Source organism: Lampris incognitus, chromosome 5 (assembly GCF_029633865.1).
Source record: "Lampris incognitus isolate fLamInc1 chromosome 5, fLamInc1.hap2, whole genome shotgun sequence".
Lineage (NCBI taxonomy): Eukaryota > Metazoa > Chordata > Actinopteri > Lampriformes > Lampridae > Lampris > Lampris incognitus.
In genome coordinates this window covers 50799885-50821427 of record NC_079215.1, presented here as the reverse complement: position 1 = coordinate 50821427, position 21543 = coordinate 50799885, and the positions used below count along the sequence as shown (strand labels likewise).

Genomic DNA, 21543 nt, shown 5'->3' with positions numbered 1-21543 from the left:
TGACTCAACAGTGATTTGTCGCCAAGCAACAGGTAACTTTTTGCATCACATCAGCGTCATTTACTTCAGCTGTTGCAAAGACAACCAGGACGCTTTTTTCCCCTTCACAAGACACGTGCATTTTTTTTTACAAGCTGTAGCTCAGCAGACTATCGCAGAAGAAAAGCGCCTATGTTCATAGATGAGGAGAAGTAAAATTTCGTATACTTAGATGTGTAATGCAAAGCAATCCCTTTATTTTCTCGGGAAAGAGGTTTCGTGCACGATGGCAGACAAGGTGCACCGTGAGATCAAGGCTTCTAGTTGGATTTTGTCTCATTCTCCCATAGCCATCACACTTGCAACCAAAATGAATTTAATTATATATTAAAGCAAAACAAAAAAAGTACGTTGGGGCCGTTTTAAGATCAAACGTGGAATTGAAATGTGGATGCCTATAAAAAAACAAAAACAACAATATCAGCCAGTCAGATGACAGATAGGCTGTTTCCCCACTTATATCTTACCGCTGCAGAGGGGATGTCCCATTTAAGACTGAAGTCGGGGTTGACGTTGGAGGAGCTGCAGGTCAGCTCAAACGTCTCTCCTCTCCTCAAAATCATGTTCCCTCTCTGGGACATTGTGATCACTGGCGGGACCTCTGGGACTGCAAATGAGACGGGGTGGGGGGGGGGTAACATGAGCTTGACTGAAGGGCAGAGAGAGAGCAAAAAAACGGGGTTTTTTGCAAACTCATTTACAAATGGACACCAGCCAGCGTTGCTCCCGCGAGTGTTTTGGCAGGGTTGAGATGCGTCTGAAACAGCATTTAACACTAATGCATGACACTGAAGATGATATCTTACTGGAAGGATGAAGGGTGTCCATTGTGGCTCCCTTTGCTTATTAGTTTGTAGGCGTGAAACTAGTGCACTCATCGACACGTGCACAAGTGCAGAGATTCATGTGAGCATATTGTAGCGAATTCGGGGGGAAGTCCGAGAACCGCCACAGCCGGGACGCGAACCCGTGGCTCCCACTCCGCAAGCGACAACGTTAACCAGTCCACTAAAGGGTCCGACCCGTTAGCCCAGGGCTACCGAGCGTATTCATCCGTGATCGTTACAATATACAAGAGAGACCAAATTTGCAAAGCGGACTTCTGGGAGATTTGTTGGACATTTCAGCAAGATTTTGGTGTATTTCAACGAGACACCGTCAACGCTGCAAAATATCAAAATTTTGACCAGGGCGGAGTGGGCAGTAACTACTATTACCCTATTCTATTGTCTTGCCTGGGACAACATAAGCCAAGAAACACTTAAACTGTTGTCATGTTGCTGCTGTATATAGTTTTTGCTGAAGGTTGTTTTTGCTGATTAGCGGAAAATGATAATTATGAATAATGTTCAAACCAATACCTGGTAATTTGTTAATACAACTACCATCCAGGTTTGGACACAGTCCACCATCCACATAGAAGGTTGACGTTCTCCATATAGGCCCTTGGCTCATTAAGTTAAAAAGTTTAGCAACAAAACAACAACATAAATTATATTTTAGTTGTTCGCTGTTGTTCCATTCTTCAGCTTTCTACAGTGCGCCACCATTTCCCTCATCCTTTTTTTCTTGCCAGTCCTTACATCCCCTCATCTTGTGTCTCTTCTTTTCAGTTCCGTTTCTTTACGTCTACCGTAACTGTAGCGTCAGGAGATCCCGCCTACAACCACGCCTGATTGGTTCTTACATAAAAGAGTGACGCGTGAGGAGCCAATCAAGTGGGCGTGTCGTGTATACGCTGCAACACTGCACGACCCGCTTGTTTCTTTACGCCACTGGTTCCCAGAGTGGGGTCTGATAGCCAGGGGTCTGCAAAATAATGTGCTATGAATTATGAAATTGCGTTGTATCATCATCAAGTTAGAATCAACGATTATCCTCAGATACGTGTAGTAGTGCTCAACAACATGTATTACCTCTCCTTTAACTAGGGTGTCAGGTTAATGTGTGTCTTTTCTCATGATAGAAAAATACAGGCCCACAGTTTTGCTCATGTCAAGAGTACGACAACAGTGTTACCCAGTCTGATACTTAGCACTCTACAGATAAGGGGCATTTGCGTGCATAAGTGGTGTTAACATGACTCAAAGTGAAATGTGTTTCTGTTCATCACCGTGAAACAGGTCTGAAGTATTTAGGTTGTAAAGTTTTAGGATACAAATAGTTCCAATGACATCCATCCATCCATCCATCCATTATCCAAACCGCTTATCCTGCTCTCAGGGTCGCGGGGATGCTGGAGCCTATCCCAGCAGCCATTGGGCGGCTGGCGGGGAGACACCCTGGACAGGCCGCCAGGCCATCACAGGGTGTTAAACAGTCTTGTTAAAAACTCCACTGCCATCTCTCCTAAACATCTCCAATGGCATCTAAGAGTACAAATGGTTGTAAACATGCTTAATTGGTGTTACTAATATGAGGGGGGGGTCCTTGGAAATGTTTGTCCCCTGTAAAGGGTCCCTGGCCCCAAAAAGTTTGAGAACCCCCCCCCCCAATTGTATCCGGCCAATTACCCCACTCTTCCGAGCCGTCCCGGTCGCTGCTCCACTCCCTCTGCCGATCCGGGGAGGGCTGCAGACTACCACATGCCTCCTCCGTTACATGTGGAGTCACCAGCCACTTCTTTTCACCCGACTGTGAGGAGTTTCGCCAGGGAGACGTAGCGCGTGGGAGGATCATGCTATTCCCCCCAGTTGCTCCTCCCCCCTGAACAGGCGCCCTGAGGAGGTGCTAATGCAGCGACCAGGACACATACACACATCCGGCTTCCCATCCGCATACACGGCCATTGTGTCTGTAGGGACGCTCGACCAAGCCGGAGGTAACACGGGGATTCGAACTGGCGATCCCCGTGTTGGTAGGCAACGGAATAGACCGCCACGTCACCCGGACACGCGAATTTTCTCCCCTTTTGTTCCCCCCAATTGTATCCGGCCCATTACCCCACCCTTCCGAGACGTCCCGGTCGCTGCTCCACCTGCTCTGTCGATCCGGGGAAGGCTGCAGACTACCACGTGCCTCCTCCGATACATGTGGAGTCCCCAGCCGCTTCTTTTCACTTGACAGCGACGAGTTTCACCAGGGGGACGTAGCGCGTGGGAGGATCACGTTATTCCCCCAAGTCCGCCCCGCCCCGCTCCGAACAGGCCTCCCGACCAGAGGAGGCGCTAGTGCAGGGACCAGGACACACATCCGGCCTCCCACCCGCAGCCACGGCCGATCGTGTGTGTAGGAACGCTGGCAGGCACCTGAATAGACCGCCGCGCTACCCGGACGCCCTGCTTTAAACTCTATAAATGCCAGAATGATGCGGGCTTTAGCGCCAGTCCAGCAGCGTGGGAAAGCTATGCGGAAGAGGGGTTTGATTTCGGGGAGGTTCCCGGATGTTCATGGAGACTTGGGAGCTATCGCGTAATCAACAATCAAACGCACACAGTCTGGCTTTCGGTGTGGACGTGAGCTCATGGCGGTTAGGAGCAAACGTTTGGATAAGGATCATGCGTACCGCCAACAACAGCGTCTTCACGCTCTGCTTCAAATCTCCAACCTGTTTGTGTTACCCTAATCCTCAGCACAAACCTCCTTCGCTCCCTGCCCTCCTTCTCGGCCCCTTTCTCTCCCACATGAGCTCACAGTAAGAAAAGTGTGTCACAACCCCAACAACCCTAGCTCCTCTATTTCAGCTCCTAAACCTGCAAAAAAATAATTCTGGATTTACAGCAAGCATAAAACGAAACTCGATCCATTCCAGAAGACTGTCCTTTTTATGGGTTTTATGACGCATTGTGTCACGTCGGCCAGAAGAGCAGCCTCGAACAACAGTCTTGAAACTAATATTAGCTCATTTCTTTTTATGCATTTATAGCCCCCCCCCCACCGCTCCCCCTCTTCAGCATGTTTGGTCAGCTAAACAACCAATCAGCATCGCTTCTCCAAGAGGGGGACAGTCTCCACAAGCGAGACAAAGAAACTCAGAAACGAAAAAATGACAACGTGTATCTGATAAGACATAGACATAGAAACAGACGCTGACATGTGTACGATAATACACGATTAAATCGATCTTATCGACATCGGTTTAGGATAGCAGTTGAAGCGATTAAGGAGAAGACTTTAAAAAAAGGAGGACAAAAAGGAGGAAAAGGGATTAAGAAGAAGGATGTAACCCATGGAGGGTGTGAGGCAGATGCTAGCAGTCTGTATGTGCATATGAAGCGTCCACCTGTGGGCGCACCTGAGTAACCCCAACATATTCTGGTGTCTGAGATCGTGACTTATCGTAGTGCCTTCGAGCAACAGACAGACCCTGCAGCCACCCCACGGGCCCCGCAGACGTGCAGACGCCCCACGACCAAGAGAACAGCCGGGAGCCCAAAACACCGCAACCCCAGAGGAACACAGAGCCCACGGGGGGGGCAGGAGCCTGCAGAGCAACAACCTCACACTCCTCTGAGGAGCACAAACTAGTCCTAGTCCCAAAGGGACTAGTTTGGCCGTTTCCTTGCCGGTTATCATTGGTCTATACTAAGATGGTTTTAAATGTATAATTATTATCATGAATATTTCACCAGCTGAATTTGCTTTTCAGTTGGACAGCAGTAAGGTTATTAGTGACCACCATTTTCATTCTTACCATTATTAGCTATCGAGAGCTCAAATAGTGCCTCGGGAATCCACCATCAGCCTCAGCGTTTACTGCTACACATCTTAAACCATCACCACTTCCGGTTAATGGGGCATTTAAAATGACGTCACACAACGACCCTCCATTTAACGGGCAAACAATTTTTAGATCCAAATAAAAATGTAAAAAAAAGAAGAAGAAGGGTTTTACTATCAGTCGTTGGATAGCAACGCAGCATTTTATTTCTAGACATCTGCACAAGTCTGTATCTCTGCAGCTACTGCCTGCTCCTCACTCCTGGAAGAGGGACCCCTCCTCTGATGCTCCTTGCCGAAGCTTCTTCCATTTTCTTTCTGAAAAGACTATTTGTGTGGAGACAGCCTCACGTTTTTTCACTATATCTGCCTGTTTTTCCACCGTGTGAATGCAAAACCCCCTAAGACCGTAACTGTGACTTAGGGCGACATAAGTCAGCATGGTTTGACTTGATAAATAGTGCTGGGCAATGTGGAAAATATTACTATCATGATAAACACATGGAATTTTACACGATATTGATATATATCACGATATGCAAAAAATACCATAGCTAAGAAGCCAACTGGGGTTCATTACATTGAACCGGTTGCTAATGGAAATCATAATATCACAACAAAAATTAGTTGTCACATAACACTTGACACCTCAATCTGAGGGAAATGGTAGGTAATAGATTCTCGTTATCAGATAAATTATATAGTTATATAATATAATTATAAAATTGTGTATATGAAAATTTATTTTTTGGGGGGGCGGGGGGAGTTTCCCCTTTTCCTCTCCGATTGTACTCGGCCAATTACCCCACTCTTCCGAGCCATCGGTTGCTGCTCCACCCCCTCTGCCGATCTGGGGAGGGCTGCAGACTACCACATGCCTCCTCCGATACATGTGGAGTCCCCAGCTGCTTCTTTTCACCGGACAGTGAGGAGTTTCACCAGGGGGGACGTAGTGCGTGGGAGGATTACGCTATTAACCCCCAGTTCCCCCTCCCCCCCGAGCGACCAGAGGAGGCGCTAGTGCAGCAACCAGGACACACACCAACATCTGGCTTCCCACCCGCAGACACGGCCAATTGTGTCTGTAGGGACGCCTGACCGAGCCGGAGGTAACACGGGGACTCGAACCGCCGATTCCCGTGTTGGTAGGCAACGGAATAGACCGCCATGCCACCCGGACACCCCCAAAAATGTCCAAATGTCATCTCGATATACTACCATTTAAAAACGACAAATAATAATATTGACCTATTTGACCTAATTGCCGGGCCATGCTAACAACCCATTTCAGGAGTCACTGTTTAAGGCAACGTGCTCTTTCTCCAGTCCCTCCATCCCTCCTTCCCCTGGTTCTGTCTCACTCACCCAGGCGAACATCCACAGTGTATTGGCTCGACGTTACTGTGACTCCGCCAAGCCGCCCAACACACACGTAGCAGCCATCATACTCCGTTTTGGCATTGCTGATGATGATGCCCCGCTGGGCGTTGCTGTGGTAATGCAGGCTGGAGGGCAAAGGTCGCCCGTCACAGGTCTCTAAGGTAACAAGGGTGACCTCAGGGTCAGTGACCAGACATGGGATGGTGCAGTTATCACCCGCACGGACCAGTATGCCATTCACCATAGTCCGCTGAAACGCATTCTGTGAGTCTGTGAGAGAGAGAGAGAGAGAGAGAGAGAGAGAGAGAGAGAGAGGCTGATGAAAAAACTAGTTTCAGACAATAAAAAGACAGATAAACTCATGTTCACACATGCACAAGCACGCAGGCCTCTTCCTCAACATCACACCCACCTTTCACATAGACATAAATGGAGCTGTGTTCCAGTGTGCTGTTGTTGACACATACGTAGCGCCCCATGTGGTAGGCCTGTGCAAACGGCACCTTGATGTAAGCCACTCCGGCCTTCACCGCCTCCCCTTCCAGTCTGCGACCTCGCTCCCTCTGCCACCGCACACCTGATCGCTCACCCGACGTCGCGTCATCATCATGACACTGCAGCTCCAGCTTTCCCCTCTTGGGAACTACGACGTGGGGTCTGCTGGGAGAGATGACTGGCTTGGACCAAGCTAGAACAGAGGACAGCATGCTGTGATGTAGGATGACAAATGGCAGGCCAGTACCGATTAATGATTCATTAGAAAAAAACATTGGCGTTGCCCCCTGGGGACTACTCATGACTACAACTCATCTTTTTGCCTTAGCCTACAACTAGTTGACTTTAAGTTGAGGGCTTCACAACCTGTACTGCATGGCGAGTCGGTTTCTGTCTCAATGAATTTACCAAGCACTGTTCTGCCGACAAGATTATAGAGTATAGATTATTGACTATTGCAAACTGTTCTCTTCTCTCACATGTGTTTTCTCTCTCTCTGAATGATGTCTTCTCCTTTCTCCCCTTTCTCTTTTTCTGTGTGGGAACGCTGTGGTGTGAGTCTGCCTTGTGTGCGCGTGAAGTCTGTCCTCCTCCCAGGTCTCCATGGTGACGGTGATCGCCACCTGGACACTGCTTGGCATCCCCCTCATCACATTTTCTTTTTATATATCTTGTAAATCCATATAATTCTGTTCTCCTGTTTTAATGTGATATCCTTCTCTCACTGAGGTGTGTGACGTATATATGCTGTAACGTACACGAATAAGTAGACGCGTTAGCCCTGGGCTAACGGGCCGGTCCCTTTAGTCGACGGGTTAACGTTGTCGCCCGCGGTGCGGGAGACACGGGTTCGCGTCCCGGCTGTGACGGTCCGGACGGGCTGCCCCCCTGCATTTGTGTCAGAAATGGGATGGTGAGACCGTGAGGTCATCAGAAGCGCGTGCGCCAGGAGGTGCGAGGAAGCTGATATTCCCGAAGGGGTAAGGTATTGTTTTTAGAAATCACGTCAGGGCACAGCGCTGTCGCTCGACACAACCTCTCCGTGGCTTTCTTTATTTAGACTGACACGGCATCACAGGCAGACCCGATCAAACAACCCAGAGCCCGCAGGCATCACCGATCGATCCCAGCACAATAGAACAGCACCAAATCAAATGCAGCACTGTCGATGTGTGCAGACATAACATCCCCCCCCCCCCCGGCAGGATTTCAAACATGAAAGGTTGACACAAAGTCCTCTAGGTGGCCAGGGCGTAAACGTGTGCGAACAGGTCGCGGGGCGGCCTGAGGCTGGTCAGGCCGAGGTGGGGAGGGAGATGGCAGGGGAAGCTGAGGCCCAGAAATGTCTGGGGCCCGTGTAGGAGCTGCATGAAGCCCCGGGGCGTCTCGCCATGCTGAGGGAATGGCTATGGTTGTGTCACCAGCTGTGTGTGGCGGAGCTGACACCTTCCGTAGACGACTGGAGTGCCACCGAGTGCCATCGCTGAGGAGGTAAGTGGCTGGGCCCAGCTGACGGGTGACTTGGAGAGGAGAGGACCAGTATGAAGCCATTTTATTGTCCCTGTGGGGCCTGCGGACCCTGACCCAGTCTGACACATTGATGTCTGGCACCCTGGTTCGTTTTGACTGGTCAAACCGTTGCTTCATCCGCGTCTGCTGACGAGTGACTGAGGCTCTGACCCCAGAGTGAGGTGCCTGGGGTGTGGAGGGGCGGAGCCTGTCAAGGGGCATGCACAGTTCCCGGCCTAGCATGAGAGAGGCTGGGGAGACACCTGTGGTCAAGTGCTGTGTGGCCCGATAGTGCAGCAGAGTGTGACGGATGGCCTGCGTGAAAGAGCACCCTTGGGCCATGTGTGCTCTGAGGCCGTTCTTCAGTGACTGGTGAAAACGTTCAATGCCGTCATTGGCCTGGGGGTGGTAGTACGCAGTGCGTATATGACGGATGCCCTTGCTTTCGAGATAAGCAGTGAACTCAGCAGAGACCAGCTGAGGGCCGTTGTCAGTGGTGATGGTCTTTGGGAGGCCCCAGCGAGAGAAAAGAGAGTCCAGGAAGTCGATGATGATCTGTGAGGTCACAGTGCCGGAAGTGGTGAGTTCAGGCCATTTTGAGTGTAGATCGTAGGCGACCACCATGAAGTGTTGGTGGTGGGGAACTCCATGGATCTCACCACAAATGTCCAACTGCAGGTGTTCCCAGGGCTGAGAGGGCCAGGCGAGAGGTTGCAGGGGTGGGGGAGCCTGGTGGCCAGTCTTGCCACTCACAAGGCAGGCAGAACAGTCCTTCACCAGAGCCTCAATATCTCTGTCTATCCCCGGCCACCACACCAGGTCTCGGCAGCGCTGTTTCAGCTTCACAATGCCCAGGTGGCCTTCATGCGCTATATTCAAAACATGTGCACGGAGAGCAGCTGGGACCACTGTGCAAAACCCACGTGCCACGCAGGTGTCGTTCCAGCAGGAGAGCTCCTGTCTGACTCGGGCGAACGCAGCCAGCTCCTCTGGGACCTTGTGAGGCCAGCCGTTCTGGATGTAGGTGCGGAGCTGGGAGAGGACAGGGTCCTGTTCGGAGGCTGCCCTCAGCTCCTGCAGAGAGACAGTGGCCTGGAGGGGTGTGTGTAGCATTTGGACAATGTCCTTTTCCACACAGTCAGTGTCCGTCTGTGGAGCTGGGGTGGAGACAGAGCGAGAGAGCAGGTCGGCGACAACATTGTCTCTGCCTGGGGTGAACTGCAGGCTGAAGTTGTACTGGTGGAGGTGGTCAGACCAGCGGTGCAGCCTCAGGGGTTTGTGGCCTGTCCCAGATGTGGACAGCAGCGCTGTCAGGGCCTGGTGATCTGTCCTGAGGGTGAAGGAGCGGCCATAGAGGTAGAGGTGCCACCTTTCACAAGCCCAGATACAGGCTAACGCCTCACGCTCACCCACGGAGTACCGCTCGGTCAGGTTGAGGGCACGGGAGGCGAAGGCGATGGGCTTCTCCACAGCGTTCTGGGTTTGAGACAGCACAGCCCCTATCGCTGTGGCTGATGCGTCACAGGTCACAAAGGTGGAGCTGGAGATGTCGAAGTGAGCCAACACTGGTGGTTAAGTCAGTTGAGTCTTGAGATCACGCACAGCGTCACTGCATGCCTTTGACCACACCCATGGCTCGTCCTTACGCAGCAGCTGGCGCAGGGGGGCTGTGGTCGCAGAGTACTGGGGAAGAAACCTCAGGTAGTAACTTGTCATACCCAGGAAGGAGGCGACCTGGGTGGCCGAGCTGGGCTCAGGGATGGCCTGAATGGCGTCCACGTTTGATTGTAGTGGAGTTACACCGCTCGCTGACAGCCGGAACCCCACGAACTTGATGGCTGGCACAGAGAGGACACATTTCTCAGCATTGAGAGTTAGCTTGTGCTTGGACAGGGCTGCGAAGACCATGTTGAGGCGCTTGTCGTGGATTTCACTGGTGGGTCCGTGTACCACTATATCGTCACGCCCAGTATGCCAGCCAGCACGGAGACCATGATTTTCTGGAAGCAGCTAGGGGTGGAGCTGAGACCGAAAGGCATCCTGGTGTAGCGAAACACTCCTGCATGTGTCACAAAGGCTGTGAGGTTTCGGCTGCTGGGGTGGAGGGGCACCTGTAAGTACCCCTGTCTGAGGTCGAGCTTGGAGAACACCTCAGAGCCATAGAACTGAGCAGTGAGTTCTTCTGAGGTGGGCAGTGGATACTTATCAGGGACCACTGCCTTATTTACTGCACGTAGATCGACGCAGACACGCAGGCCCCCCGACTTCTTCTTAGCCACCACGAGGTTTGAGACCCAAGGTGATGCGTCCACCGGTTCAATGATGCCAGCTTCCAGCAGTTGTTGCAGCTCGGCGGAGACCCCATCATGGAGAGCCAACGGGATGCGGCGCAGTGGTTGGATGACAGATTTCACAGCAGGGTTGAGGAGAGGTTGATGGGCAAAGGCGGAGAGGCAGCCCAGCCCCATAAACAGTGATGGCCACTTCTGCTGCCAAGGTGTGGCAACAGTCAGGATTGCTGCCCCCCTTGTGTCTAAGAGGGAGAACCCCAGAGCGGAGAACAGGTCCAGGCCCATCAGGTTGGCCCCACGGCGTGCCACATGAAAAACTGCATTGGGCACCAGCTTGGTTCCATAGCGGACAGTCACTTGGAGAGAGCCAACCAGATCGATTTTGGAGTCACCATACCCACAGAGGACAGCTGAGGGTGCGGACAGTGGCAGTGAACCGAAAAATTGACTGTAGGCATCAACATTCAGGAGAGACACACCTGCACCGGTGTCCAACAGCAGGGGGATGCACACATCATTAATGTTGACTGTGCATGATTTGAATGACACTGGCCCAGAGCTCACCTTGTGAATGACGGCGGTTGAAGACTGGGGGGTGTGGCCCTCTGACCCAGCCGGGGAAGATCTACAGACGTTGGCAAAGTGATTGTGCTTACCGCAGCTACGGCATGTCTGGCCACGGGCAGGGCAGTTCTGAGCCCTTGAAACATGAGACCGAGACCCACAGTTACCACAGGACTGTTGAGGGCGGGGCCGAGAACGCCGCCGTTGCAGTTGCAAGACGTCCCCAGTGGAGTCGGCGCCCGCCTCGCTCTGGTTGGGTTGCGTCCCGAGGGGCAGCCGTGAGTAGAGGGAGGAGTCGTTGGCAGCTTGACTGGAGGTGGCCACTTGCTGTGTATTTAGCATAGCAGCACACTCAGCTGCTCCCTCAACCTGTAGTGCGATGGTAATTGCTCTGGACAGCAGCAGATCGTCTTTTTCCAGCAGGAGAGTCTCACGCACCTTTGCGTTGTTGGTGTGTTCGATTAGCTGGTCGCGAACCATCTCGTCCTGAAGCGCGCCAAACTTGCATGAGCTAGCTAGCCCTCGCAAATTAGCTACGTACTGCCGCACAGACTCACCAGGCAGTTGGTGTCGCTGACGGAATATAAATCGCCGAAGGAGGGCACTCTGTGGAGCAGCGAAATGGGTGCTCATAAGTCCCACAGCTTCGGCAAAGTTTGTGACGTTCCCCAGAGTCCCGAGCACACGATGACCCTCTGCTCCCAAGCAGTGTAGCAACAGAGCCGTCTTCCTAGCCTGGCTCACGTCGTCGAGCCCTGAGGCGATGACGTAATTTTCAAAACTATGTAGCCAGCGAGTCCATGGTACCGGAGGCTCGCCAGGTAATGCCAGGAAGGGGGCAGGTGGTGGGAGAGAGATATCAGCCATCCTCGTCGCCAATATTGTATTTAGAAATCACGTCAGGACACAGCGCTGTCGCTCGACACAACCTCTCCGTGGCATTCTTTATTTAGACTGACATAGCATCACAGGCAGACCCGATCAAACAACCCAGAGCCCGCAGGCATCACTAATCGATCCCAGCACAATAGAACAGCACCAAATCAAATGCAGCACTGTCGATGTGTGCAGACATAACAGAAGGGGGAAAAAGGGCGGGTGTAACGTACACGAATAAGTAGACACGTGTCAGACCCTTTAGTCAACTGGTTGACGTTGTCGCCCGCGGTGCGGGAGATACGGGTTCGCGTCCCGGCTGTGGCGGTTCCCGGACTGCCCCCCTGAGTTCGCTACAATAGATATATGAGTAGCTGATGAGTGCGCGACGCACGAAACAAGGTTGTACCGCTATGTATTACAAGTTTTTTCCCCTACGTCTATATATATATTTTTAACATGGTGGTGCTGGTCGCGTGGCTCAGCTCCTGGGCTGTTCCGGTGGCGTATGGACACTGCTTGGCATCCTCCTCATCACATTCTTCATATATTTTATAAGTCCATTAGAATTGTTATCCTTGGCGTCCGGGGTAGCGTAGCGGTCTATTCTGTTGCCTACCAGCACGGGGTTCGCCAGTTCGAGTCCCCGTGTTACCCCCGGCTTGGTCGGGCGTCCCTACAGACACAATTGGCTGCGTCTGCAGGTGGGAAGCCGGATATGGGTATGTGTCCTGGTCGCTGCACTAGCGCCTCCTCTGGTCGGTCGGGGCGCCTGTTCAGAGGGGAGGGGGAACTAGGGGGAACAGCGTGATACTCCCACGCGCTACGTCCCCCTGGTGAAACTCCTCACTGTCAGGTGAAAAGAAGCGGCCGGGGATTCCACATGTAATAGAGGAGGCACGTGGTAGTCTGCAGCCCTCCTCAGATTGGCAGAGCGGGTGGAGCAGCAACCGGCACGGCTCGGAAGAGTGGGGTAATTGGCCGGATACAATTGAGGAGAAAAGGGTGGGGGGATAAATCTGTTCCTCTTTCAATGTTGTATTCTGTACATTGTGTACACACAACATCCATTTCACGTTGTCCATCTTGGGAGCGAGATTCCTCCTCTGTTGCTCTCCCTCAGGTTTCTTCCTATGCTTTTCTCCCTGTTGAAGTTTTTTTTTTTTTTTAGGGAGTTGTTCCTTATCCGATGTGAGGGTCTAAGGACAGGATGTTGTGTTGCTGTAAAGCCCACTGAGGCAAATTTTCACGCTTGACTTGACTTGACTTGACTAACACTCCTGTGTATCTGAACGGAATCATGTCTTCCACCCCTCTTTTAGCTCCACATCTAATACTTCCTCAATGGAAACATGCATCGCCACCTACCCACAGTAGATGGATCAAAGATGCGGTAGAATACATCACGTCAGACGAGATTAGATTTGCTCTGAAAGGTTCACTGGGAAACTTTGGGGGGGGGGGGGCATAGTCACCTTTTCTGGACTGTCTAAAGACCTTGATAGTTGCTCCAGAGGGCGGGGATGGCTAAAGCCACAGAAGCTCAGATAGAATCTTCTGCATACACACACACACACACATGCATGCATGCATTGCACGCACGCACGCACGCACGCACGCTTGCGTGCGTGCACACATAGAGTGTTTCTTTTTTCTTGTTCTTCTTCTTTAAGGGGTCCATGCATGCCCTGCAGGAACCCAGTTGTTATTGTAATAGCATGACCGGGGGGGGGGGGGGGTTGCACATGATGCCGGACATCATCTTCACATAATGGCCATTTTGTCTTTGATCCGATTATGTCGCCCGCGCTACATGCGACATATGCCGTGTATTGCTGCTTGCAGCTACATTTCTGTTTGTCTCGCTTTTTGCATCCTGACCTTCCCCACTACACATTCTGTACTTGATGGCCTTTTAATGCCAACACCCCCCCTCCTTCTTTTTTCCTGTTTATCTCTGCTCTGGAGATAGGAGGGAGGGAGGGAGGGAGGAAAAGAGGTAAGGGGTGCATATGCTTGATTGTTTGTTTGTGTCATGTTAAAGAAATTGCATAAAAAAGCAACAAAAAGTAGAGGGGGAAAAAAAGACAGTGGTCGATGCTGATATCGATAACGACTGATTTGGTGGTTCAGCGCCCATAAATCTTGTGTTCAGCTGTTTGAACAAAAAGACTCCTGCACGCTGTCCCCCCCATACCCGCAGCCAGACCTCTTTAATAAGCGTGCTGATTACACCATCTCTGACTGCAGGTATGGCGGCGTGCAGGAGTTGGTTTTTGTCCTGCCCTGTTGACCCAGGATCTTCTCCCACGCACCTGTCGAGCTCCATCCGTGCAAAAGGCTTGCTCTCTGACGTTCAAACTGTTTAAAATCTTACCGGTCTTAAACCCCACCCCACCCTCCCCACAATTTTAATCACAACTTTAATGCATCAAAGTAAAACATTAGTTTTTCTCGTGACATTTCTTCATGTCCGTCCTACTTGAAGCACATTCGTCCGGCTCAAACTCTCCTCCTGGACTATGGAAAATAAAGCGCGGTTATTTTTGCATCTAACAGGCAAAGGAAAACCAGCTGCTGGGTTACGAATAAACAACATCCCCACGCGAGAATCATCATCAGCTACACGTCGTCATTGGTTGTTTTTACACAATCGCCCGACGGGCAATATTGCAAAGCTTTCAGATGCTTGGCCTCCCTAACTATTGTGTGATGGCAGTGTAACGACCGCGGACGAGTAGACTCGCTAGCCCTTGGCTAACGAGTGGGACCCTTTAGTCGACTGGCTAGCGCAGTCGCCCGTGGTGCGAGCGACGCGGGTTCGCGTCCGGGCTGCGGCGCTTCTCGGCTGCCCGAATTCGCTACAGCATTATTGAGCTTGTTGCACAGGCGAGAGTCCGTGAACGCAGGGCCACGTGGTAGCATCGCGCTGTCAGTCATACTCTGCAAAGGCTGCTGTCTTTGACTACCATCAGCTCAAATGAAAAATCTGTAATTATGACCAGTCTACCGGACCTTATTCCGCACTTACATTCACAGTGCTAATACATTCATCACAACTTGACCCCCCCCCAACATCCCCCCACCCCATCCTAACCCCCCCCCAAAAAAGCTTTCTTTTCTTAGGATCCCACATGATATGGCTCCGTTCCCAGAACAGAATTTCCATGTGACTGTTGTGTCCTCGGGCCACGCAGGCAGGACCACACATGCGCTAAAAACCGGATTTAGCCTTTACACTCAACATGCAAATGAAGGCGGAATGTTGTGTTGACTTTATTTATTTATTTGTTTGTTTGTCCCGTCACACAGAGCGGATGAACTGAGAGTGAACAGCACATGGATCTGACTGCAATGTTCCCACCACGCGTGTTCATCTGGGCCGGGAGTTTCGTATATGCAAGGGCTTGAATCATATCGACCGACCTGAACGGAAGTATCGAGAAAACGTTTCAAGTCGCGTCCTCTTATACAGTCACCCCAAAACCAACGTGTAACGCCTCGCGTAGCGAGTCTTGACTTTATTCCAGTCAATCAATCATTCATTGGACAGGAGCCGACGGAGCGAAAGCGCATTTACGCACGAACACGCGCACCTGTTGCGCCTGGGGGCGGAGGAGGAGGACGAGGAGGGGGGGGGAGGCACCTGAAGCCTTACCTGGAAGTAGTCCGTTTCCTACAACAAACGAAAAGGTATGTGAGGCTGCTGAGCGGACAGTTGCACCGTTAAGTTATCGTGCCGGCGATCAGTGAGATCGTTTGCATTCCCTGAAAGGACTGGAGGCGGCCACGTTACATCCGGGTCTGCACGGGGAAACTGAGACAAGTGCGCGACGCGTCACGGAGGTGAGGCACGATAGTGTTGCCCCCCCCCAGCCCCCCCATCCTTTACACTGGAGCAGCCTTCCAAACGAAAGTCCCCGCAACCAGCGCGATTAGCACAGCGCGACACAAAACGTACAGTACACAAGGGTGACATAACACATCCGTATAGTTTGTAACGTGGTACTCATTAGTTGAGGATGGGGTTGGGGTTGGGGGGGCTTAATTGGAATGTCCTACCTGTTATGGGCAGCAGTAGAGAAGCTGTTGCAACCAGTGTCCAGTAGTGTGCCATGGTGTCCCGCTGTGTCCCATGTGTCCCGGCAGCAGCAGAGGAGCCGCTCTCCGCAGTGTGTAAACAGGTTCCGTCCGGGCTCACAGCTCCTCAGCAGCGGCGTGAGCGCAAACGCCAATGACTGCTCCCCGCTGGATTTCTACCAACCTTAAAGAAACAACACCCCTCCCTGCCTCCCTCTCTCTCTCCCGCGCGCGCTCTCTCTGTCTCTCTCTCTCTCTCCCGCTCCACCTGTCTCCCTCCCTCTCTGTCTCTCTCCCGCTCCCCGCTGTCTCCCTGTCTTCCACCCTCCTCCCTCCCTCTCTCTCTCTCCCGCTCTCCCTGTCTTCCCCCTCTCCCCTCCCTCCTCCCTCTCTCTCTCGCACCCTGTCTCTCTCTCCCGCTCCCCCTGTCTCACTCTCTCTCTCCCTGTCTTCCCCCTCCCTCCCTCCCACCTCTCTCTTTGTGTGTCTCTCTCCCGCTCCCCCCTGTCTCACTCTCTCTCCCTGTCTTCCCCCTCCCTCTGTGTCTCTCTCCCGCTCCCCCTGTCTCCCTCTCTCCTTGTCTTCCTCCCCCCTCATCTGCCCCCCCATCCTTGGCCGCATTGGCTGGAGTATTGCCAAGAGGAATGAGTCGGTTGTTGTAGGAAAACAACTTCTTAACGATTTCACATCTCCCCCCCGGGTGGGGGGGGGGGAGATGTGAAATCGGGGTCGCTTTTGAAAAACATAATCTCTGTGTGGACAAGAAAATCACAATTGCTTCTGTGACGTATCAGCAGAGTGGGCCAGCAGTCCGCTATCTCTCAGAATACACGCTGAACTTGAGATTGGTCTCTTTCCTCGCCCTTAATCATTGTTGCTTTAGCGGGATTCACGTAATTAGTCTTGGTTTAAGTACACTCCTGTGTGTGCGCGTGCGTGTGCGTGCGTGTGCGTTGTGCGTTGTGCGTTGTGCGTTGTGGGAGGTCTTGGCGTGCCCTGTCTGTCTCGTCCCCACGGCACGAAACATTTCAACTTACCGAAGTTAGAGAAGCGTGGTGTGCAGCGGGGCTTTGTTTTGTTTTCCTGGAGCAGCTTAGCCGCTGATGTAATTAATTAATCTGATGGGGCACTTGACGATAACGCAAAGTGGTAAAGGCAACAAGGTTTGTGTATCCCATGCGAGCAACCACCAGGTTAAATAACCTCGTGAAGCTATTGGGCAGATAAAAAGCATCCCGGCTGTGATCGGAATCCTCGTTTGTCCCGTTGACCACATACGAGGGGAAACTGCCTGCTGGCATTGAAAACAAGAATTAAAAAAAAAATGGCGCGTTTTCTTTTTCTTTTTTTGTCTTTTTTTGTCTTGTGTTCTTGAGTTGGCCGAGCACAAGACCCCTGCTTCAAGTCACATGGTGCTAAATAGGTTGTTTTGGGTTGGTTGTTTTGGAGAGGGGATTAGGGTAATGAGATCCTTGGCATGTACCCTGGGGGGGGGGGGGGCGTCAGATCGAGAATAATTACAGACACTCCGTTCATGCGAGATGCTTTTGTAGACTGCACGGGCTCAGCCGCGTACGTCATCACTGTGCAACAGTGCGTTTTGTTACTTTACACTCGGAAAACGGCACTAATTTTGTATGCCGGCCACCCATTCACCCAACGCAATGCTTCCTGCCCTTGTTAGCGTTGCTGTGGCAACAGATGATTCTATGCATCCATTTCCACCACGCGCTAATCATATAGAAACCAGACCTATAAACACTTAAAGCACTAGCTAACACAAACATCTCACAAGCATAATGCAACACACACACACACACACACACACACACACACACACACACACACACATATATAGTGCCTTTGCAGTTATGAATATCAACAAAGAAGCTGTGCTGATATGTCTCAATAGATTTTCCTATTGCTAAATTGCATTTGCAAATCATAGGCCAGTCGATCAGTGCAAACTCTTCCCTCTCCGGCTGAGGAACACCAGACAGGCCATGTAACAAGTTATCTTTAGCCCGACAAGGGCGACCCCCATCCTGAAGTCTCACAATGCAGTCCACCTGCTCACCGTGGTCCAGCTGTCCATATGCTCTGCCCTGTGAAGGTGTGACTCCTAGTGTATTGTGTGTGTGTGTGTGTGTGTGTGTGTGTGTGTGTGTGTGTGTGTGTGTGTGTGTGTGTGTGTGTGTGTGTGTGTGTGTGTGTGTGTGTGTGTGTGTGTGTGTTGGACTACCAGAATCACCTGTATGTCTTCTGCCCTCCATGGTGTTGTTGTCATTTGAGCAGCTTATATCTCTTTCCCTGCTTCATTATTCATCACTGAGGTGAGCATCTATAGATCAATGTTGACTCACCGTTACTTGATGTGTGTGTGAGCGTGCGTGTGTGCGTGAATGCGCGCGCGCGTGCGGGTGTCTTCTGTCTATGCCTGCAGTGTGACTCACTCCCTGCTTTTAGATAGATGAGGATAGCCGTCTCACAGAGGGCAACAGAGTTTTTATACAATAAATATGGCCTCTTAGATTAGATTACGTCATGAAAAATGCTGCTCTCTCTCTCTCTCTCCCCCCACCTCTCTCTTTCCCTCCGTCTTTCTATGTGACGCACACGCTCTCCCCTAACTCAATCACATACTACACAGGCAGCCATCTCTACACAACCATGCAAGTATGCATAGACAAGCCCGACGGGCACACACACATGCACGGACTCACACACTCCTCTTATGACTGCGCAAATGTTGGGTTATAACCACTCTTTTTTTTCTGATGCAGTTCAATTCTTCTCTTCCTGCTGACTAGGCTGTACAAACCTGATATCAATGTGCCCATTTGTTCCTCCTCTCCTTTATCGTAGCCATTGCGGTAGATGCTCTTCAGCGCCGTCCGTGTGGTTGTTAAGTGTTTCCCCCTGGTTTGCGTTGTGGTCACTGACGTATCCGTCGCAGTCCGGTGAACCGGACCGACGTGGAGGAGGGCGAAACCCGAAACAGAACCTCCGAGGAGCGAGTCACGCCATTAGACTCAATTTTGAACTTACCTGTTTCGACTTGCCAACTGTTTCAACCGCCCAGTGGCTGCTGGGAGAGGCGCCCGCGACCCCGAGAGAAGGATAAGCGGTTCGGATGATGGATGGATGGATGAATGGATGGATGGATGGATGGATGGATGGATGGATGGATGGATGAATGGATGAATGGATCGATGCTTCAACTTGAGTGAGATCCAAATCGCTTTCAAGTGATTTATTAGTTTATTTCACTTGTCTCCATTTGACTACGCTGCCTCCTTTTTTTTGTGTGGACCCCCCCCCCTCCTTTTTTTTCCTCCCCAGTTGTACTTGGCCAGTTACCCCACTCTCCCGAGCCCTCCCCGTCGCTGCCCTCTGCCGATCCGGGGAGGGCTGCAGACTACCACATGCCTCCCCCGATACACGTGGAGTCGCTTCTTTTCACCTGACAGTGAGGAGTTTCGCCAGGGGGGACGTAACGCGTGTGGGAGGATCCCGCTATCCCCTCCAGTTCCCCCTCTCCCCCCGCTGAACAGGCGTCCCGACCGACCAGAGGAGGCGCTAGTGCGGCGACCAGGGCGCATCCACATCCGGCGTTCCACCCGCAGACACGGCCATTTGTGTCTGTAGGGACGCTCGACCAAGCCGGAGGTAACGCGGGGATTCGAACCGGCGATCCTCGTGTTGACGAAAGCTACACTGTCTCCTTTTGTAACCTCATAAAAGTAATTCATTAATGTGATGAGACCCCCCCCCCCAAGGATGCTGCGGCTGTAGCAAGAGAGTTGCTGTTGGCCCGCTGGTCTGATGAATCGACAAAGAGCAAAACAAATCAATTCTAATATACCAATCTATTAGCTTATGATTAGAGAAATAAAAGCATCTTTATCCATATTGGCCAAAAAAAAAAAAGACACAAAGATTTTATGTCATGAATTCCAAGCCAAGAATTGAATACACATTTCTTCTTTTGGGCAGATGGATCTTTGTATCTCTAAACAAAGGGGGCAAAACTGTCACTTATGGCGACCGGCTGTTAAACGGCTGAGGCGGCCATGTGCCTGACTCAGAGAGATGATGGGGATCGACGATGTGCCAGAGCGCACAGCTGGGTAAGCCAATACCAGCGTGTGTAATTACCGGGAGTCCAGTGATCCTCCTAAACCTGATTAGCATCGACGAGACTGTAAACCGTCCTAATCCTGAGCGAGGGGAGAGGGATGGAGGGAAGGCTGGAAGGAGGGCCGCTACAAAGGAGGAATGTGAAATGATACAGAGGATGATGTGGGAGGGAAAAGAAAGGGAAAAGGAAGCTAGAGTGGAGGAGAGAGAGAGAGAGAGAACGAGCGAGTGAGTGAGTGAGAGAGAGAGGGGGGGGATTTGTGCCAAAAAGACGGGGGGGGGGGCATGAAAATACCTCAAGAGATGGAGATGACGGAGGAGAAGAGAGGAGCTGAAAAACGGAGTCAGTGTGAAAACAGAGTGAGGGATAGGTGTTAGTGATATAAAATGTGATTCAAAAAGGAAGACGGGATGAGAGAGAGAGAGAGAGAGAGAGAGAGAGAGAACGTGTGTTTGTAACAGAGAAAGAGAAAATCCATAAAACAATAGATTCCTCCAAAGTCTACTAGACCCACTTAACTGGCCAATGGTCATAAATGCATTAACAAACCTCTTTGCTGTGAAGGGCAACTTGTATCCCATACCAAACCACAGCGCCAGTCATGGATGTCTGAAGTGGACAGTCAGCCTATTGATAATGAGCCTACCGTCGCCGTTTTTCCATGTTTGCATGCAACGACCGATGTAACGAACCAATATGCAAAGCGAATTCAGATAAAGTTCAATTTTCAGACCGGTGTGTATAAGAGTCGGCCTATTACAGGTCTTTCCTGTGCCTTGTTATAATGTGCATTCAAAACAGCAATAATAATGCAACAAAAAATCCAACAATAAAAACAACAACAACAACAAAACAAGACAAAAGGGCTCCTGGCGAAACTGTGTAGGCAGCAAACTTAAACATCTCAAAAAGTTTCATTAGTATCAAAAATTGCAATTGTCTTTGTGATACTAATGAAACTAATAGTCTGACAGTCTAAAATTTAAATGAGGTTTCTAGCATAAAGCGTGTAGGGGTGGATGGGGGTCACAGTTTTGGGAATAGCGTCCGGGCTGCGTAGCGGTCTATTCCGTTGCCTGCTTACACGGGGATCGCTGGTTTGAATCCTATATGTTACCCCGGCTTGGTCGGGCGTCCCTCCCTACAGACACAATTGGCCGTGTCTGCGGGAGGGAAACCGGATGTGGGTCCTGGTCGCTGCATTAGCGCCTCCTCTGGTCGGTCGGGGCACCTGTTCGTGGGGGGGGGGCTGTGGGGAATAGTGTGATCCCCCCCACGCGTTACGTCCCCCAGCCGGGTTTGGCAAGATGGCGGACTGAGTGGGTGTACTGGCTAGAGCGTATATGCTAAAGTTCCTCAAGAAGTATTGTAGCAAATTCAGGGGGCAGTCCGGGAACCGCCACAGTCGGGAGGCGAACCCGTGTCTCCCGCTCCGCAAGCGACAACGTTAACTAAAGGGTCCGACCCGTTAGTCGAGGACCACCGTGTCTACTTATCCATGCACGTTAC

At 51.4% G+C, this 21543-nt stretch overlaps 1 protein-coding gene across 1 annotated transcript in view; it reads right to left on the bottom strand.

The window, feature by feature from the left end:
- kitb (KIT proto-oncogene, receptor tyrosine kinase b) overlaps positions 1-16042 on the bottom strand; it is a 34020-nt gene extending 17978 nt beyond the window's left edge. Inside the window, exons 1-4 of the mRNA XM_056279662.1 lie at positions 15876-16042; positions 6491-6766; positions 6064-6348; positions 507-646 (exon numbers count right to left, since the gene is read on the bottom strand). Of these exons, the coding sequence (XP_056135637.1) occupies positions 507-646; positions 6064-6348; positions 6491-6766; positions 15876-15930 (756 nt within the window). The 5' untranslated portion in view covers positions 15931-16042. The remainder of the gene's footprint in view (positions 1-506; positions 647-6063; positions 6349-6490; positions 6767-15875) is intronic.
- Between the last annotated feature and the right edge of the window lie 5501 nt (positions 16043-21543).